At 40.4% G+C, this 17,263-nt stretch overlaps 1 protein-coding gene across 3 annotated transcripts; it reads right to left on the bottom strand.

Moving 5' to 3' along the window:
• Positions 1–213: 213 nt before the first annotated feature.
• On the bottom strand, positions 214–16,821 carry LOC117195382 (zinc finger protein 677). Of its 3 annotated transcripts, none has more exons than XM_049703482.1 (6): positions 16,651–16,818; positions 15,185–15,261; positions 11,418–11,509; positions 9,895–10,021; positions 3,349–3,440; positions 214–486 (listed from the first exon to the last, which is right to left on the bottom strand). In XM_049703482.1, exons 3-6 carry the CDS (start codon positions 11,430–11,432, stop codon positions 367–369), a joined length of 354 nt encoding a protein of 117 aa, XP_049559439.1. In that variant the 5' UTR covers positions 11,433–11,509; positions 15,185–15,261; positions 16,651–16,818; the 3' UTR covers positions 214–366. The 3 variants fall into 3 exon arrangements, with proteins under 3 accessions (XP_049559439.1, XP_033272306.1, XP_033272311.1); XM_033416420.2 differs by lacking the exon at positions 214–486 and adding an exon at positions 4,602–4,697 and having other exon boundaries at positions 2,975–3,440; positions 16,651–16,821; XM_033416415.2 differs by lacking the exons at positions 9,895–10,021; positions 15,185–15,261; positions 16,651–16,818 and having other exon boundaries at positions 2,126–3,440; positions 11,418–15,178.
• Between the last annotated feature and the right edge of the window lie 442 nt (positions 16,822–17,263).

Here is a 17,263-nt window from a genome sequence, read left to right as displayed (position 1 = left end):
CCCTTGTGCTCCTGATTCAGGAGTTCTTGCAAGTAGAGTAGACCTGTATTATGTGGGATGTAGGCACATCCACATTTACAATACTCATGAAACAGGAAGAGGTGATGAGCAGACAGTTGTAAGAATTATTGTTAAGACTCATTTATCATATCCTTTATTCTCATATCAACAAACAGCTGGATTTGAATTTTGTAAAAGCCACAGCAAACCACATTCCCTTTAACTTTTTATTTTGAAATAATCACAGATGTACAGGAAGGTACAAAGATAGTAGAGGCATCACCTAGTTTCCTCTGATAGTTACATCTTACACAAATATAGTACAGTATCACTCTGTGGACACAGTAAACAAATTTGTAACCAAAATCACTGAGAAAATGTTTCTGCCCAAAAGCCATCACTGTCCTGGAGATTCCTGTAAAGATGAAGACGAAGGAGTTGGCTACAGGCAACCTGACCGTCAAATCTGTGGACCCTAACCTTCACCTAGAGAAGGAAAGCAAGATATAATGGTAAAGAAGAGAGAAATTCTCCAGGAATCTAATCATAGTCTGTGATAAGAAGACCATTTCTATTGCCAAAAAAACCTGGAGGATCTGTTAGCTCCCAATGACTGACATATTTCTTCTGGGGGATGCTGCAGGAGAACCTGAAGCAATGGTTATGTTTATCATTTCAACTGAAATTCAATATTCTCCACTTTCCATTAGTTCTCACTGAGAAATACTTAAGTTTTACTTTCATTAAGAGCCTTCAAAGAGTTGGATATGTAACTCTGGAAAACCTTTACAATGTAAGAATCACTGCTAGGAAGCTCAGTAACATCTTCATTCTTCACAAATCTTGGAGATGGAAACTACTACTATTTTTATTCTAAAGAGGAAGAAAACTTAAGCACAGGGAGTTCAGTGATTTCAATAAATTCACACATTGGTGAGCAGCAGATATGGGGACTTCAACTTAGTGGAGACGGTAACAAAGTATAGTACTTAACTATCATGATATACTGAAGAAGAAGTTTAGCTACGTTCTTCCAATAATCTAGACCTATATTTAGTTGTTTTCATAACTTGTCAGCATGTTTTAGATTAGTGGTATGTTATTTTGTAGTTTTGGCCGTGACAAGTTTCCATTTGAGTAAAGATTTTTCTATATGCCAATACCAATTATGCATCAAGCTTTTGAGATCTTAATAAAATGCAGATGCTCTGACTGCAACACAGAATAACAGGAACCTGGCCCATGACCAATTCGGACTGAACGACTGTAAGACTGTGTCAACATTAGTATGGTAACAGAGAGGCTCTTTACGCCATGAACAAAACAGGGTGGCACCTATCACTGGAATTGAACAATTGCATGATACCCTAAAGTGTGGTACATAAAACACCACAATACAATAAATACCCTACAATACAATAATACCCTAAAGTGTGGTACAATAAAACACTACAGTAGGGCTGCAGGATACAAGGTTAAAGTATATATACCACCAATGAACAAGTGCAATTGAAAATTAAAAACAAAAACCAAAAATAAAGGAAAGAAAATTTAAAACAAATCACTTTTTACATTAGGACCGAAATTTTTAAAAAGTTCCTTTACAGGTGTAAAGTTTCTTTACAGGTGTGTTTCATCGTGGCAGCACATGAGAGGTCTGTGATGAAGATATAACATCATTAACAGATTTTGAACCTCAGATTAAAAGTCACTAAAAATGGAGCCTTAACAAGAAATCTAAGAATAAAAACATTTCATAACTTGGTAAGTGGGCCTTTTCAAACATCCTTGATCCTTTGACCCCCCCTGCCACCATCTCATGAATTTTAAATGATTTTAACTTTTAATTACTCTGCAGAGTGTAACATGATTTGACTAATCTTCAAGAAGGACTAGACTTAGTTCTCCCTACTAATAATTCCCTGATGCACGGTACATTCTGAAACCTGCTTAAACAATTTACCTCACTCATTATATTTGTAAGGGTTTTCTCCATTATGAAATCTTTGGTGGTCCTGAGGCCAGGTCATTTCTTGAAGGCCTTAATATATTCTCCTGTAAGGTTTCTTTCCAGTATAAATTCTCTCATCACTCCAAACATATGAACATTTAATAAAAGCCTTACCACACACTTTACATCTGTATCTTCACTCCATGTATATTCTGGTGTCTGTTGAGACTTGAGTACTGCTTAAAGGCTTTGCCACACTCGTGACACTTGTAAGGTTTCTCCCCAGTATGAATTCTCTGATGAACTGTAAGGCTTGAATTCTGACTGAAGGCCTTGCCACATACATGACATTTATATGGTTTCTCTCCAGTATGAACTTTCTTATGTTGAGTAAGGTTTGAGCTCCCAGTGAAGGCTTTGCCACACTCATGACATTTGTAAGGTTTCTCTCCAGTATGGATTCTCTCATGGCCCCAAAGGTGTGAACGTGTGGTGAAATCCTTACCACACTCATGACATTTATAAGGTTTCTCTCCAGTATGGATTCTCTTATGTTGAGCAAGATTTGAATGCTCAGAAAACGCTTTGCCACACTCATTACATCTGTAAGGTTTCTCTCCAGTATGAATTCGCTCGTGACCCCAAAGGTGTGAACGTATCATAAAGTCCTTACCACATACGTTACATTTATATGGTTTCTCCCCGGTATGAATTCTCTGATGCCTTGTGAGGTTTGAGAGTCTGTTAAAGGTTTTGCCACACTCACTACATTTGTACGGTCTCTGTTCAGAATGAATTCTTTGATGATTAGCTAAGACTGAGCAATGGCTAAAAGCCTTCCCACAGTCATTACATTTGTAGGGCTTTTCTCTAATATGTGTTTTCTGGTGTTGTGTAAGCAATGAAGGATGCGTTAAAACCTTCCCATTTTTATTACAAATGTTGGTTTTGACACTAGCAGGAATTATTTGAAGTGTTGAAACTGAGGAACAGTTTTTGATAGACTTCTCGACGTGATTACATTCGTAAATCTTCTCCTCAGTTTGAAAAATCTGCAGTTCAGCCAAATGTGAATGAAGGCTTAATCCAAGCCTAGTTTCCAAACATCTCAAACACTTGTTTCCTGAATAGCCTACCTTACTTTTTAGTTCCTTATTCCTCATATATGACTTGTAATACTTGTAATATTGAGACATACTTCTTACAGAAACATTCTGCTTTAAAGGAAAATTATTCCAGGATTTATGATGTTGTTGATCTCTACTACCAGTGAGATTTTTGCAAGGGGTTGTAGTCACTCCTTTGTAACTTTTTTCTTCATACTCCCACTGATTCACAAACTTGTGCATATTTTGCTGGACTTCACTGAAATCAAAATCATCAAAATCATGACTTACAAGTCTTTCAAAAGCCAATGTCTGAAATAAGTCTCCATTATTAATGTCCTCTTTTGGTGATAATTCTTTGATCACACATCTAGTAGACATATCTGTAAGATATAAGGCTTCCTTTTAACCAGATTGGAAGATAGATATTTTATGCTGAAAAATATAATATTACACCAAAGGTAAAACTCACAATTAACAGACTTATCAAGCTTTACAACCATGGTCTGCAAATGTTTAGGAACACAAATGAATAAGATTCCTCTAAAAAGAAAGGGTGATTACATGCAATTCAAATTATTTTCAGGAAAGTCTATTTTCAAATGCTCTGTTATCAAAAGTTACAATAACCTTGAAAGAAAAGGAATTTCCCCACAGGCACCCCAAAGCACACACCAACTCATGGGAGGCATACAACTGTCTAACATTTGAAAAATAAAAGATATCAAAAATAATCACTGGGGTCCAGTGGTTAAGACTCCACGCTCCCAATGCAGGGGGCACAGGTTCAATCCCTGGTAGGGGAACTAAGATCCCACATGTTGCATGGCGGGAGGAAGGGAGGGAGAGAGGGAGGAAGGAACGAAGGAAGGAAGGGAGGGAGGAAGGAAGGGAGGAAGGGAGGGAGGAAAAGTTTCTTAAGAAAATTAATATTAAAAAAAACACTACTGAATACTTGTATACAACACTAAAACAACACTGTAAGAATAGCAAAACATTATTTTGAATACTTGTTATACAACTATACCCATGAAAAACAGGCATACTGCAACATAACGATTAGTTCACTGTGCTTATATTACATAACATATGCTAAATATTAATTATCTGTTAATCAAAATAAACAGTAACAAACATTTTAGTAATGTGAGACAAATCCAGCCATAAATCATAAATAATAAGCATTTACATTTGTTAAATACACACACACACAGACACACACACAGTGTATGCGGAATTCTAAAGAATTCACCTATAAGACTAAAAGAAAGAACGTATTTCAGAAGGAGCACACAATATGTTAAAAATCACTGATTTTGAAATAAAAGGTCCAGGTAAATATGTAATATTACAGAAATTAATGGGGAAATGTGACAACAAAACTGACAAAGCAGGGAACGCCAAATGTACTTCTCTGTACAAAACAAGAAATGAACTCACAAAAACTGTCAGAATCAACTTTATAAGAACTCTGGAAATTAATCAAAGGATTCCAGCTACCAGGAACACTCTTAACCAAGAAAAAGGCAGCTGTTTTTTCTTACCTTGACCCATCCCTGTTCCTCAGCTAGGCAGTGGCCTTGAAGATGAGAGCCCACAGGCTGGTACAGGTTTCCAGAACCAGAGGTGACAGAACAGACCTTATAAAGAATTTCAACTGGTTGGGTTTTGGTTTTTTGGTTTTGTTTTTCTTGTTTTGATCTGCATGATGGATACCTAAAGGACTGGCTCAAAGTACTTGCAAAACTATACCTAGGTGGAACTGCTAACCTGAGGGCTTGGTCAAAAACATTTAAAGGTAAATATACTAGCCACTGCCACCTAGGGCAAGGGATAACAACTTGGGCAAACAATGGACAAATCGAAAACCCTGAGGAAAATGTGGGGAGTGAGTTGTACTGGGAATTAAGGACTTTGAAAATCTCCCACATATTCCAGGGAATCTAGATAGATTTGGGCATGCCTAGGACTGGCAATATAAGAAAAGACCTGAGAAGCTCCTAAGCCCTCATGTCCAGCTGAACATCAGATTTTCTGCAAGAAGTGAATGCTAAGGCAGAGTTGTAAACTCCTTGCCTGAGTGTTTAAGGAATTCTCCAACACAAAGAGCTCATCTACAAAGAATGTAAGGTGGTTTTGTTTTGGTTTTGGTTCCAGGTGTTTAAGGAAATCTGTCAAATCACTAATTGACCAATAAGTCAACAAAGACTTCAGTGGCCACACACAGCAATGAAAACACATCACACAAAATTAGTTGAGAGAAATAAAGACAAAACAGCAGTCACAAGAAACAACAACAAAATCCAGGGGTGTGAGCATGGGGGGAGGAGTGGATTATGATTTCCAAGGTTTCAACATACTCAAAATATCCCATTTGTTAAACAAAAGGTTACAAAGCAGGCAAAGTAACAATAAAGTATCAATATAACCCATACAGAAAAATGAATAAATAAATAGCATAAATTGTCCATAATGGAGCCTAAACTTTGGACTTAATCAACAAACACTTTAAATCAACTAATTAAGCTAAAGGGAATGATGGACACAGAATTAATGAAAGTAAGGAAAACAGTGTTTAAACAAATAGAGAATATCAATAAAATGATAGAGCTTATAAAAAGAAACTAAACAGAAATTCTGGGGCTGAAAGGTAAATTTATCAAAATGAAAAATTTCCTAGAGAGGTTCAGCACCAGATTTGATTAGGCAAAAGGGAGTATCAGCAAACTTATAGGTAGATCAGTCAGAATTACCTAGTCTAAGGAGCAGAAATTTAAAAAGACTGAATATAAATGAACAGAGCCTAGGAGACCTGTAGATACCATCAGTGGACGAACATACGAATAATGGGAGTCCCAAAGAGAAGGAGAAAGAAGGCAGAAAGAATATCAGAATATGGTCAAATATTTCTTAAATGTGAGTAAAGACATGAACCTACAAATCTAAAACCTGAATGAACCGCATGTAGGAAAACTCAAAGAGAATCACACGATAACAAATTATAATCAAACTGTTAAAAGACAAAGGGAAAGAGAGAATCTTAAAAGCAGCAAGGGAGAAGGCAGGTATTTGTCATATACAAAAGATCCTCAGTAAGATTAAAAGCTGATTTCTTGCCAAAACCATGGAGTCCAGAAACAGTGGATGATGTATTTGAAGTGTTGACAGAGGAAAAAAAACTGTCAGCCAATTCTACCTCTAGAAAAACTGTCTTTTAAAAATGAGGGAGAAATTATGACTTCCAAGATAAACAAAAGTTGATGGATTTTCTTATGACTAGATGCCCTATAATAAATAAAAGAGAGAACACTTCTTTTTTTTTCCTTTTCCATTATGGTTAATTACAGGATATTGAATATAGTGCCCTGTGCTATACAGTAGGACCTTGTTGTTTATCCATTCTATATATAATAGTTTGCATCTGCTAATCCCAAACTCCCAATCCATCCATCCCCTACCTCTCCTCCCCCTTGGCAACCACAAGTCTGAAAAGAGAGAACATTTCTTAATTCATTCTATGAGGCCAGCATTATTCTGATACCAAAGCCAGACAAAAACAGCTCAAGAAAAGAAACTACAGACCAACATATTTTATGAATATAGATGAAAAATCCTCAACAAAATACTAGCCAATTGAATACATAGCATATTAAGATTATACATCATAAAAAAGGCGGCCTTGTTCCAAGAATTCAAGGGTAGTTGGTTCAACATATGGAAATCTATCAATATAATAGCCCACATCAATAGTAGGAAGGGGGGGGACCTACATAATCATCTCATTGTATGCAGAATAGATATTTGAAAAAAATCCAGAAACCGTCATGACGAAAACAGCATACAGAAAGTGAACTTCCTCAACCTGATAAAGATCATTTATGAAAAACTCACAGCTAATATCATACACAGTCAATGATGAAATAATAAAAGCTTTCCACCTAAAATAAGAAATAAGATGTGTTGCCCACTTTCACCACTGCTATCCAGCTATTCAATGTTGTACTGGAAGGTCTACCCAGAGCAATTAGGCAAGAAAACGAAATTAAAAGTATATAAATTGGAGAATAAAAAGGAAAATTATCTCCATGAGCAGATGACACAATCCTGTATAACGAAAATTCCATAAAATACACACACACACACAAACAAGACCTACTAGTCTTATAAGCGATGTCAGCCAAGTTGCAGGATACAGTATCTACATGTGAAAATCAGCTGTGTTTCTATACATCAACAATGAACAATTGGAAAAAAATGTTTTTAATAATTCCACTTACAATAATATCCAAAGAGTAAAATACCTAAGAATGACTTTAAGCAAGGAGATGAAAGACATATAGACTGAAAACTACAAAACATTGCTGATATAGATAACTAATAAGGACCTACTGTATAGCACAGGGAACTCTACTCAATACTCTGTAATGGCCTATACGGGAAAAGAATCTAAAAAAGAGTGGATATCTGTATATGTGTAACAGATTCACTTTGCTGTATGTCTGAAACTAACACAACACTGTAAATCAACTATACTCCAATAAAAATTAAAAAAAAACATTGTTGATAGAAATTAAAGAAGACCTAAATAAATGGGAAGACACTCCATATTTATGATAATATTTACCAACATGGTCTATAGATTATATGTAAACACTATCAAAATTCCAAGAACATTTTCTGGAAAAATGGAAAAGATGATGAAATTCATACGGAACCGCAAAGGGCCCTGAACAGTCAAGACAGTATTGCATAAGCTATGATATACACAGAATAGATAAATCCACAGAGACAGAATGCAGACTGGTAGTTGCCAGGGACTGGGGACAGAGGAAAATGTTGAGAAACTGCCTAGCAGGGAATGAATGCTAATCATACTTTTTTGAACAATAAACAATGGCATACACATGCAATGAACACTGTTGCAAGAACAACAGTTTGGCCAACGGTCTCACTAATATGTGGTTATGAACTTGCAATTTTCTCCCTAGAATAAATTCCTGTACCTGAGACAACCCCAAATCAAACAGGATGATCATTAGTATACTTAATCAACATTGCCACACTGCCCTTCAGAGACACTTTTGTGATGATCCACAAAACCCAGAAGGACAACTGGAACCATTTGTGCCAGGTTCTCATGATACTTTCTACCTCAGCATCCTGGAACATGCTGACCACTCTACTCAGTTACTTCAGAGGGCACTTGCCCATGAAGCAGGATGATACTGTAACATCTAGATCAAAGCATTCTCCACTCAGAATTTTACCCAGTGAAACTCCTCGTGGGAGAGTTCACTAGAGCTTCTCCAGCACCTAAAGGGTGGGTTATCACAGCAGAAAACAGAGAATAACATTTCGGACACCAAGTAGGTATATTTCAGAAGCAAATTTCAGAGGCAAAATCACACACACTCAAAAAAACATGGAAATCAGGTAGAGCCCAAGTTTTTCCACATTTGCATACTAAGTAGGCACTGCAAGAGAGAGAAAAATAAAAGATACGAAAGTAAAGCAAGGGATTCAGATTTTGTGGGATGTTGAAATGGGCCCTGGGGTCTGCCTACAAACCCCAAAATGTGCCTGAGATATGCCCCCCCTGAAGGACTGGGGATCAAAGAAAGGTTCTCTCTGCCCACTGTCTTTACAATACTGCTGAGGAACAATCTCAAAAGATTCACGCTAGTCCCATGATACATGCTCCTAAAGGCAAAAGCAGAAACGAAGAAACGTCGGAGGCACCTGAAGGGGCACAGAGGGCTTGAGACAGGCCCCTGTACTCGCCTAGGGCCCCAGATGGATGAGCAGCCCGTGTCCCCCATCCCCAAAAGAAGGTCTCTCACGTATGTGAAATGGGGATGGAAGCCAGAGAAGGAGAGGAGTTGGGACAAGGGAGACCTCAGCTCCATGTGTGTGGTCTGAGAACTGAGTCTAGAATGAGAGGCTGGTCCCCCAAAGTCCAAATACAAAAACAGTCACAGACGGCAGGTAACAGAAAGTTGTGAGTCAGGATAAAGACTTTGCCTTTGTCTTTGCAACGAGATGGAATACCACTGGGATGGGAGGAAACTTTTAAGACACATGAATAAGAGGAGGGGAAGTACAATTTCCTTCGAGAGCTCACAGCAATAAACTTCTATCTTCCCAAAGACCTCTCACATTTAGTATGAATTTCCTAAAAAACGTTTGATGAAGTAGCCACCTCTTTGCCGTCTGAGTTCTTCCGTATGTTCGTATCGTTGATACATTCCCGCCCACCTCATTTTTTTTTTTTCCTCTCTATTTTCACCTCACTCTTCAGAGGCCAGGGCTCTCTCCCCTGCTCCAAGATGAAAATAATATTCACCTCAGAAAGACAGACTCCTGCTTACATGAAAAAAGGTGAACGATGTGCTGTGCCTTTTCCGTAATATAATTCCAGCCCTTTGCCCAGCTGAAAAGGACAATACAGATGGGATAGAATAGTATTTCACAAATTTGTTCAATGACGGTCTTCTTCCAAATGCTTAAAGAATATTTTAAATATACAGATATGTAGCTTTCTTCCAAGAACTACTAAACCAATAGTACAGAAGTAAAAGCGGGCAGATAGCTTAAAATTTCGCCATAAGATTTTGTGCTTACTCAACTTCCAGAACCACCACCACCTAGCATGTCGTGGACAGATCAGCTGAAGAAAGAGGAGGTTTAAATTCCGGACACTCCATTATAAAGCCTCTCATTTCTGAATCAACATGGCTTCAGCCGTAGGTGAACAAGGCATGGGTTCCCAAGAGACTCAAGATAAATGCAAAGACACCCGAGGGCAGATCCCAATTTCTGGAGGGAAACTATCCTCACCCAGGGAGACCAGGTTCCTGTAGTTCTCCAACATCACGTCCCTGTACAAGGCCCTCTGAGCAGGGTCCAGGCATTCCCACTCCTCCTGAGAGAATTCTATGGCCACATCCCTGAATGTCAACAGTGCCTGAAATGAAAACACATTTCACCAAAGGGCCATCAGGAGAGTCCTTATCTTCACACAAAATGAGAAGAGGAGAGAGGCGCCAGCGCCAATTAGATAGAAGTGAGTGTTCTGATAGTGCCACAAAGAGAATCTTGAACAATATATCCCTAATTTTGCTTTATTACACTGTTCTATCAGAGGATGTCAAATCTACTAAATTACTGAGGAATTTAAAATTGCATGCAAAAAAAAAGTATATATATATATATATATATATATATATATACACACACACACACAAATGAAAAAAATTCAGCAAAGCGTTGTCTATACACAGGTTCCAGACATTATACACCAAATGATAACTAACTTCCAGATGAGGTACAGTAATGTCTTTAGGGATGACAAAGTTCACAGTAGCTTTAAAGAAAGGTGAGAACTGAAAAAATGGGATAATGATAATTACAGTAACAACCAAAAGTTACCATACAGTAAGCATTACTCCAAATGTTTTATAAGTATTAACTCGTATAACAACATAGCATCCAATTTATTCCCACCTTACAGAGGACCCAACTCTGTTATTCAACAGCTAATAAATGGCAGTCATCACCTGAACCAGGTGGTCCAGCTTTAGAACAGAACCTACAGCATCATACATTTAAGTATCAGATGTGACATTAAAAGTACGATGACACAGTTGTTTCCTAACTGAGAAAACCTGAAACAAGTTCAAGGCTGAAAACACAGAACTGGCTGAAAGGTCAATACATATACACGTACACACACATGCGTACATTCAATGAGCACTGTCCTTACTGCTCTTAACTCGTTAACATGGCACGGTAGGAGAAAACTTAAGGACACGGAAAGCATGTAAGACACACTTTCAAAGTTAAAATAAATATAAGACTTATTTATGAAATGATGGTGTTGTTTAGACACACCATGGGTTCCTGCTCACATACACAAGTGGGTGCACTATAAACATACACACCAAAATTAACTGAAATAAAAGTGGTAGTGTCTAAAATGACATTTAAAAAATACATCTTCATTTTCTATTATTTTTTACTTGTGTATTTCAGCATTTTTGGTACAATGAACATGTATAAATTGTACTAAATTTAATTAAGATTGTCAACATTATTCTATAGTAGCCTGGTTATTAAAAAACACTGCAAAAATTGAGAAAAAATACATTAGAAAACTTAACTTTGATCTCCATAAATACATAGAGTGTGTAAAAATACAGAAGAGAATCTGTGTGGCGATGAGAGAAGATTGAAGGAAGGCCGTGGGGCAAGTCCGAGCAAACCCGTCAGGCAGGATACTTGAGAGTGAGAGATGATTATCAAGTCCAAATGGCATTTCAGGACAGAGAGGACTGAACAGTAAACTAAGAATATGATTTTACCTGAGAAAGAGTCATTCCTGACTCCTTGTCCTTTCCTCTTCTTCCTCTTCAGGGCTTCTTTCTCAGGCAAGGTGAGTCCTGAGATGTCAATCCTGAGTGTCAAAAGATGCTGTTTAATGCTTGGAATCGACACACCCCCTTCCTGTACCACAACCACACACAGGGAGGACCTCAGCATGTGGAACAGACGGTCCTCTGCTGTAAGGTTTTTGACCCCTTTCTTCAGAACTCACTCCCCTCCTGGTTAAGCCACACACAAGCTGCAGCAGTGGGGACCTAGGAAGGACTGACCCTCCCCTTCAGGTCAGAGACCCAGTCCTCACCGAAGGCCATGCAGAGGACAGCACCTCCTCCACCCCTCTAGTTTAAGGGCCGGTCTCAGTCCTCAGAAACAGATGAGCCAGAGCCCTAGTGCTCAGGGCTGGATACAGATTCGATCACCTGAGGCTACTTAGTCAGCCGTGACCTAGAAGAAAACTCTACGGGAACTGGGCACAAAAGAGGTATCTGAAAATGGCTCAGCAATCTAATGGAAAGTCAGGGTTGAGCATCATTCAGAGGGGTCAACTCCAGCACACCCCCCACTCTGTGGCCCTGCTCTCTCCTCGGGCCCTGCCCCCTGTATCTGGATAGTGGAAGGGGAAAGAGCAGAGAGAAACACACAGAGCAGGCATTACAGGCTAGGGCGGGGGGAGGAGTGTGGCTGCAAAGTTAAATGAGAGACTCAGAAAAGGCCCCACTGAGAATGGGGGCAGGTGTGTTATCAGAACAAAGATCTGGAGGAGGAGGTTCACCATGTGCATTTGAGGGGTCAAAGAGTTCTAGGAATCCCTGAGGCAGCGGTGACCCTGACTCCGGGAAAAGCAGAGACATCTGTGTGGCTCAATCTCAGTGAGAAGGGAGAAAACAAGCAGGAGACGATGTCACACGAGTACTGCAGGAAGCAGATCAGCAAGGCCCGTGGTCTTCAGACATTTTTCTACCCCATCCCAAGTGAATTTTGGAAACTATGTATTGTCTCATCCACCTTAACATCCAATTCTTTTGTATCTCAAGTTAAAACACATATGAATAATGTTATATCCTGTATATTTGAAAAGCAGCCAAGATGGTCACACTGGCCCCAGGAGGTATGCCACAGCTCTTAACGGAAATGTGCAGGGCTGTAGGGTCCAGGAGCTAATGTCTGCACAGTGTGGCAAGAAGATGCCTGTGAGACACGCCAGCAGGGATGTGAAGGGTACAGCTGGACAACAGGAGTCTGGAGTTCAGGGCTGAGGTCTGAGAAGGAGATGTGGAACTGGGAGATGTCAGGGTGTCTAAAGCCATAAGATAGGACGATATGGAAAGTCACTGAGTGCGGCCAGAGAAAAGGTCCCAGATGGAGCTTGGGGCCCTGCCCCCATCAGCGACCAGGGGTTGAGGCAAAACCAGGAGAAGAAAATGAAAAGTGAACAAGGAGAAAAGAAAATTGAAACAGATGGCCAGACTTAAAATGATAGTTTAAGTTTATCTTTAAATACTGGGATGTCCTGCAAGCCATGAGAAAACAAAGAAAAAAGTGTTTAACGGAAGAGGGAGTGATCAACAGTTGCTGACAGGACAAGACAAAGACTGTGAATTAACCAGTGGGTTTAGAAACAGGGAGGACATTACAGCCTCTGACAAGGAAAGTGGATGGTAGATGGGAAAGCTTGATTGGATGGGGTTCCAGCAACAGCTGGAAGCAAAAGCTGATGAACTGTGTTTGACAAATGGTGCCATGATGTCCTCTCGCTTGAGGACTAATCACTGTTTGTCTTGAGAACATGTACCTAAGGGGTTGTGTCTGCTTGGCTATAAAAAAGGGTGAGGTTTCTTTCTGCCATAGCAATCTTTTTGGTGGCGTCCCTGTGATGCAGGTATATGTCCAGAAGTGCAATTGCTGGATCACACGGTAATTCTATGTTTAATTTTTTGAGGAAATTACCACTGTTTTCCACAGCTTCTATATCATTTTATCCTTGTAAACAATGCACAAAGGTTTCAATTCTCCACATTCTCTCCAACACTTGTTATTTTCAGTTTCTTTTGATAACAGCCATCCCAATGGGTGTGAAGTAGTATCTCACTGTGGTTTTGACTTGCATTTCCCCTACGATTGGTGATATTGGGCATCTTTTCATGAGCTTATTGGCCATCTGTATATCTTCTTTGGAGAAATGTCTATTCAAGTGTTTTGCCTCTTTTTCAACTTTGTTTTTCAGTGGTAGTTCTTTATATATTCTAGATAATAATTCTTTATCAGATATATGATTTGCAAAATTTTCCTCTTATTCTGTGGGTCGCCTTTTCACTCTGTTGATAGTGTTCTTTGATGCACAAAGTTTTTTTATTTTGATGAGGCCCATTTAACTATTTTTTCCTTTGTTGCCTGTGCTCTCTGGTGTCACATCCAGGAGCCTGGATTTTGTCCCAAAGGCAATGGGAAGCCAGCAGAGGGGTTAATGCCAGGTACTGAAATGGTCTAACTTCAGATTTACTTCCGATGCAGAGACAGAACTCTGAGACAACTCAGTCTCTGAGCCCTGTATCTTTCCTAGTAGTTTTTGCATCATCGTTGTTGGCCTGGCACTCTTTTAAGCTTATAATTACAATGGTTACCCTCTTGCAGAAAAATGCCACATAGATATCCATACAATATTGTCAATCATTTTAGGGATCGCTGTCATTCAGCAATCCTGATCTTGTTCATCAGCTGTGTTGTAGGTAGGTTCACAGAGGCCCAGAAGGGAAGTTACCTTGAGAACATCTGAGCTGAGTGAGAACTGCATGCCACTGAATTTTGAAAGGGTGGCCTAGAAGAGACAGTGAGCAGTTTGTCCTTATCATCTCATTCCCCTTTGAAAAATTCCAGGATCATGTTTAATACACCTGAGCAAAAGACACCTCTTTTGTGGTTTTAATCACATTGATCCCAAGCATTTACTCCCTCTTTTGCAGAAAATCACAGTGAAACACTGAAGAAGTATAAAATGATGAACACAGATTTTGGTGCTGAAACTTTTAAAGAGGGTTAGCTATGGAAATAGGATCAGTGCAAATTTCTTTACCATGAACAGATGGGCTGTTAGAACAAAGTTGCAAGTCGATCCAGCCCATCCCTCATTATTTTCACAGAATGGACAAAAGGGACTTGAGCGGAACATCTACTTTGTATCTCACAGCTCACTAATTCAATAAATCACACAAAGGGGACAAAAGAGGCTGCTGAATATTAGACTAACTCACTAAACTAAGTTCTAACCATTAAGATGCTATACACCCTTACCAAGTATATATTGAAACAGTCTAAAATTATTTACTAAGTACTACACAATGTTCCAACATATGACAAAGGGTAGAAAGAATGCAGTCTTTATAATCTGAACTAGACACAATATATTCAAAAGGGAAAACAATTTGGGACTATTTTTTTTTTAATCTAATGACTTCTGGGGTCAAAATTTTTTTTTAAATTGAGACTACCTAATATTTAGAATAGAATGATGACAGCTGGTTATCACATGTCACCGAAGCTTATTTCAGAAGCTGATGATAATTTACAGAGAAAGGGGAATTCGGTATACTAAAATTTACCTCAATATGCTTTTTAAAAAAATGAATTAAATGTAAGAGGGGTGCAAAAATGTATGTGTCCATTTAAAAGAAGAAAAAGCAACGGTTTTAATATTCCCTTAAAAAGCACCACGTAGTGACGGATTCAGTAATTTCTTGTCCCGGCTCACCTCCCTCACACCATTCCAAGCAAAGATGGCAACGCACAACTCACAGACAAGTCTCCCCTCGTTGTCAGAGCAAAGGGCTGCAAATGGAAGCTACACTGTGAGGCGAATAATTATAAAACGCACAAGCCTTATAAACAGGAGTTTTGCAACTCTCATTCTCATCTGTAAAATTAAAACAATTAAGCAAATTTTAAACTAAATATATTACAAAGCCACAAATCAATATATCACACCTTAGCCATATCCCATCGAGTCACCACTCACGCAAAATCAGGTTCCCCTTCTTTCACTCTACTCTGTATTTCTGTTAATCTGTTTATGTCTCCCTTTCCTTGTTTCTCTCCACCGTTCTCCTTTTCTGTGTTTCCTCTCTCACTCCCGCTGCTCTTTCTCCCCTTTTCTCTATTCCTTTCCTTACACTTGTTTTGCACAAGGCTTGAAACCTATTTCAACTTCAGTTTCTCCCTCTCCCCAGTCTGTTCCCAATCTCTATATACGTCTGCCTTTTTCTCCCCGCATTTCTGTGTTCCCTCTGCTCTCCATCACAATGTCTTTCCTATTACACCCCCTCTGCCCCGCCTCACTGCATCCCTAGCTGGCTAGGTTCTCTCAGCGCTGTTTCTCACTCTGCCAACCCTAAGCCCTCGTTCTGTCCCTCCACTCAGCTCCCCCAACTGTTTTTCTCCTAACCACTCTGTCTGAAGTGCCTTGACCTTCGTGGCTGGAGCTCCTACCTTTCCTCTGTGTTTCTATTTTCTTTTCTCCTCTTGCTACTTTGCCGAGTTATTCCCTTTCACTTTGTCTCTCTTCAAGTCCTTCCCAGATCCTCTATTTTTGCCTTAAATTATGCGACGCCCCATTAATCCTTTTCTCCCTCTCACTTTTCTATTTCTCTTCATTCTCTCTCTGTCTCTCTTTCTCCTGATCATCCTCACTCCCTTGTCCGGCCGCTTTCCTGGTCTCCCCTTTGCAATCATCACTTCCACAAAGCACCAGATCCCCGCGCGGGGGAGGTGACTTGCTCTTGGGGCACCCCGAGTTCTTCAGTCCTAAATCCCATCCTTCTGAAAAGTGTGTTCTTCCGAGACACTGGGCTTCTTATTAAGGGGGGGGGGGACGGGGGGAGGTTCCCAGGAAGGCGGTGGGGTCTGCTGAATCCCAGGGCCAGGGAGAAAGCCAGGCCTCTATGGGCCAAGAGGGACGAGGATGAGGGGAGACGCGCAAAGTGTTTGAATCTATCTCAAAAGCCCATCTGCCATGACGCTGAACAGCGCGGGGCGGGAGGAGTGGTCAGTGAAGGGTTTTACAGGACAACAACGCGGCAGGCGGGTCTAATGGCCCGAAGGCCCAAAATCCATGGGCGGGGAAGGCCTCGGAAATATTTTAACCGAAAATGAACGTGGACCCCCTACCCAGCAGCGAAGCGGTCAGGCTTCGGGAACTCTCACCGGGACGCCAGAACTTACCGAAGGTAAGAGGCACGGGTGCAGGAACATTAACGTCCGTAGCAACCCCAAAACTCCAGGCGTATAGGACTGTGGACTGAGACGCTCAGGTTTAAACTCAAAAAGACGAAAACTCACAGACGCCGACGTGACCCTAGCCCTACGCTAGCCTCTTCCGGTCTGCGAGATACTGCGCGTGCGCGCTTCTTTCGGGGAATGCTGGGGGCGGGGCCTAGGCGGAGCTCCTTCGGAAAGGGGCGCGAATGGTGACCAGGCGTAGGCGGGGACCGCGGGGGGCGGGGCCGAGCCGGGGCGGAGCCGAGCCGGGGCGGGGCCGGGGCGGAGCCGGGGCGGACGGGGCGCCCCTTGGCAGCTCCCTAAGGGCGTGTTTTCTTTACGAGTTTGGATCACTTTGAATTTCTTTCCTGTGCCGCGGAGCCGGGCTGCTCCTTGCCTGTTTTAAGTTGATGTTTCAAACAACTTAAGGGGAAAACTTAGAGTTGAGAGGCCACTTGTTGAAAGCTAAGGTGTTTGCGTTTTAAGTAGTTGAAAACGAGTTTAGTCAAAAATCGTTTCTGCCGTCTGGGAACCCGGACCTGGATTCGGAGTCGATGTGGGGAGATAGTTGGATCCA

This window comes from Orcinus orca, chromosome 20 (assembly GCF_937001465.1).
Source record: "Orcinus orca chromosome 20, mOrcOrc1.1, whole genome shotgun sequence".
NCBI classification, from domain to species: domain Eukaryota; kingdom Metazoa; phylum Chordata; class Mammalia; order Artiodactyla; family Delphinidae; genus Orcinus; species Orcinus orca.
This window is presented reverse-complemented; position numbering and strand designations above follow the sequence as displayed.

What these genes read in the sequence shown, in the direction of transcription:
- LOC117195382 (XM_033416415.2), bottom strand. Translation starts at nt 11,595, where the DNA reads ATGCTGAGGTCCTCCCTGTGTGTGGTTGTGGTACAGGAAGGGGGTGTG. An exon ending in CAGGAATGACTCTTTCTCAG is followed by an intron (nt 3,441 to 11,417) that starts GTAAAATCATAT and finishes TATATCTTACAG; the next exon opens with ATATGTCTACTAGATGTGTG.